Genomic DNA, 1,241 nt, shown 5'->3' on the forward strand with positions numbered 1-1,241 from the left:
ACAAGGCGGCCCACACTCTCTCAGTGAGAACGGGACCAGTAACAACAACAAAAAAAGACGGCAAACGAAAATAAACAGCTGAGCATATTGAAGCGCATACTCCTCTAAGGAGCTTTGTTATGTGGTTTTCTTAATATTTGCGGCAAGCCAGTCCAGGCCCTCGTACAGGCCCTGGGCCGAGGTGGCGCAACATCCCTGAATATACCAGTTGCGCTGCCGCACCGACTGCAGTCCGAGCTTTTCCGTCACCTCTGTCGTGCTCATGGCGTTGGGCAAGTCCTGCTTGTTTGCAAATACGAGGAGAATGGAGTTGCGCAGCTCGTCCTCTGTAAGCATCTTCTCCAGCTCCTGTCGCGCCTTGCCAATGCGTTCCCTATCGTTGGAGTCCACGACGAAGATGAGGCCGTTGGTGTTTTGGTAGTAGTGGCGCCACAGCGGGCGCAGGACGTCCTGGCCGCCGACGTCCCACATGGTGAACTTGAGGTTCTTGTACTCCACCGTCTCCACGTTGAACCCAATCGTGGGAATTGTCGTGACGATCTCGCCAAGCTTGAGCTTGTACAGAATTGTCGTCTTCCCGGCAGCGTCAAGGCCCACCATCAAGATTCGCACCTCCTGCTTGCCCAGGAGCGACTTGAACGCGGACGCTAGCCACTGGCCCATTGCTTTTTCTTTTTTTTTTCCTCTCTCTCTCCCGTATTCCTACCGCTGTTGCCTGGGGGACCTCAAACACAGGGGAGCAGCCGAAGGATCGAGGCAGGGGAAGGGGTCGTCGCCACAAGGCCGGCCCCACAACTCTCTCAGTGAGAACGGGACCAGTAACAACAACAAAAAAAGACGGCAAACGAAAATAAACAGCTGAGCATATTGAAGCGCATACTCCTCTAAGGAGCTTTGTTATGTGGTTTTCTTAATATTTGCGGCAAGCCAGTCCAGGCCCTCGTACAGGCCCTGGGCCGAGGTGGCGCAACACCCCTGAATATACCAGTTGCGCTGCCGCACCGACTGCAGTCCGAGCTTTTCCGTCACCTCTGTCGTGCTCATGGCGTTGGGCAAGTCCTGCTTGTTTGCAAATACGAGGAGAATGGAGTTGCGCAGCTCGTCCTCTGTAAGCATCTTCTCCAGCTCCTGTCGCGCCTTGCCAATGCGTTCCCTATCGTTGGAGTCCACGACGAAGATGAGGCCGTTGGTGTTTTTGGTAGTGTGGCGCCACNGCGGGGCGCAGGCGTCCTGGGCCGCCG

General features: G+C 55.6%; 2 protein-coding genes across 2 annotated transcripts; both read right to left on the reverse strand.

The window, feature by feature from the left end:
- Positions 1-117: 117 nt before the first annotated feature.
- Positions 118-663, reverse strand: Tco025E_01404 (ADP-ribosylation factor 1; the record flags this gene model as incomplete). Its single annotated transcript, XM_029368342.1, has 1 exon — positions 118-663. One exon carries the CDS (start codon positions 661-663, stop codon positions 118-120), a length of 546 nt encoding a protein of 181 aa, XP_029231487.1.
- A 234-nt stretch (positions 664-897) lies between these two features.
- Tco025E_01405 (ADP-ribosylation factor 1) lies at positions 898-1,241 on the reverse strand (the record flags this gene model as incomplete). Its single annotated transcript, XM_029368343.1, has 1 exon — positions 898-1,241. A coding segment is annotated over one exon (344 nt), but the record flags the coding sequence as incomplete, so codon positions are not given.

Source organism: Trypanosoma conorhini (assembly GCF_003719485.1).
Source record: "Trypanosoma conorhini strain 025E chromosome Unknown Tco_14.4_contig_00045, whole genome shotgun sequence".
In the NCBI taxonomy this organism is placed as follows: domain Eukaryota; phylum Euglenozoa; class Kinetoplastea; order Trypanosomatida; family Trypanosomatidae; genus Trypanosoma; species Trypanosoma conorhini.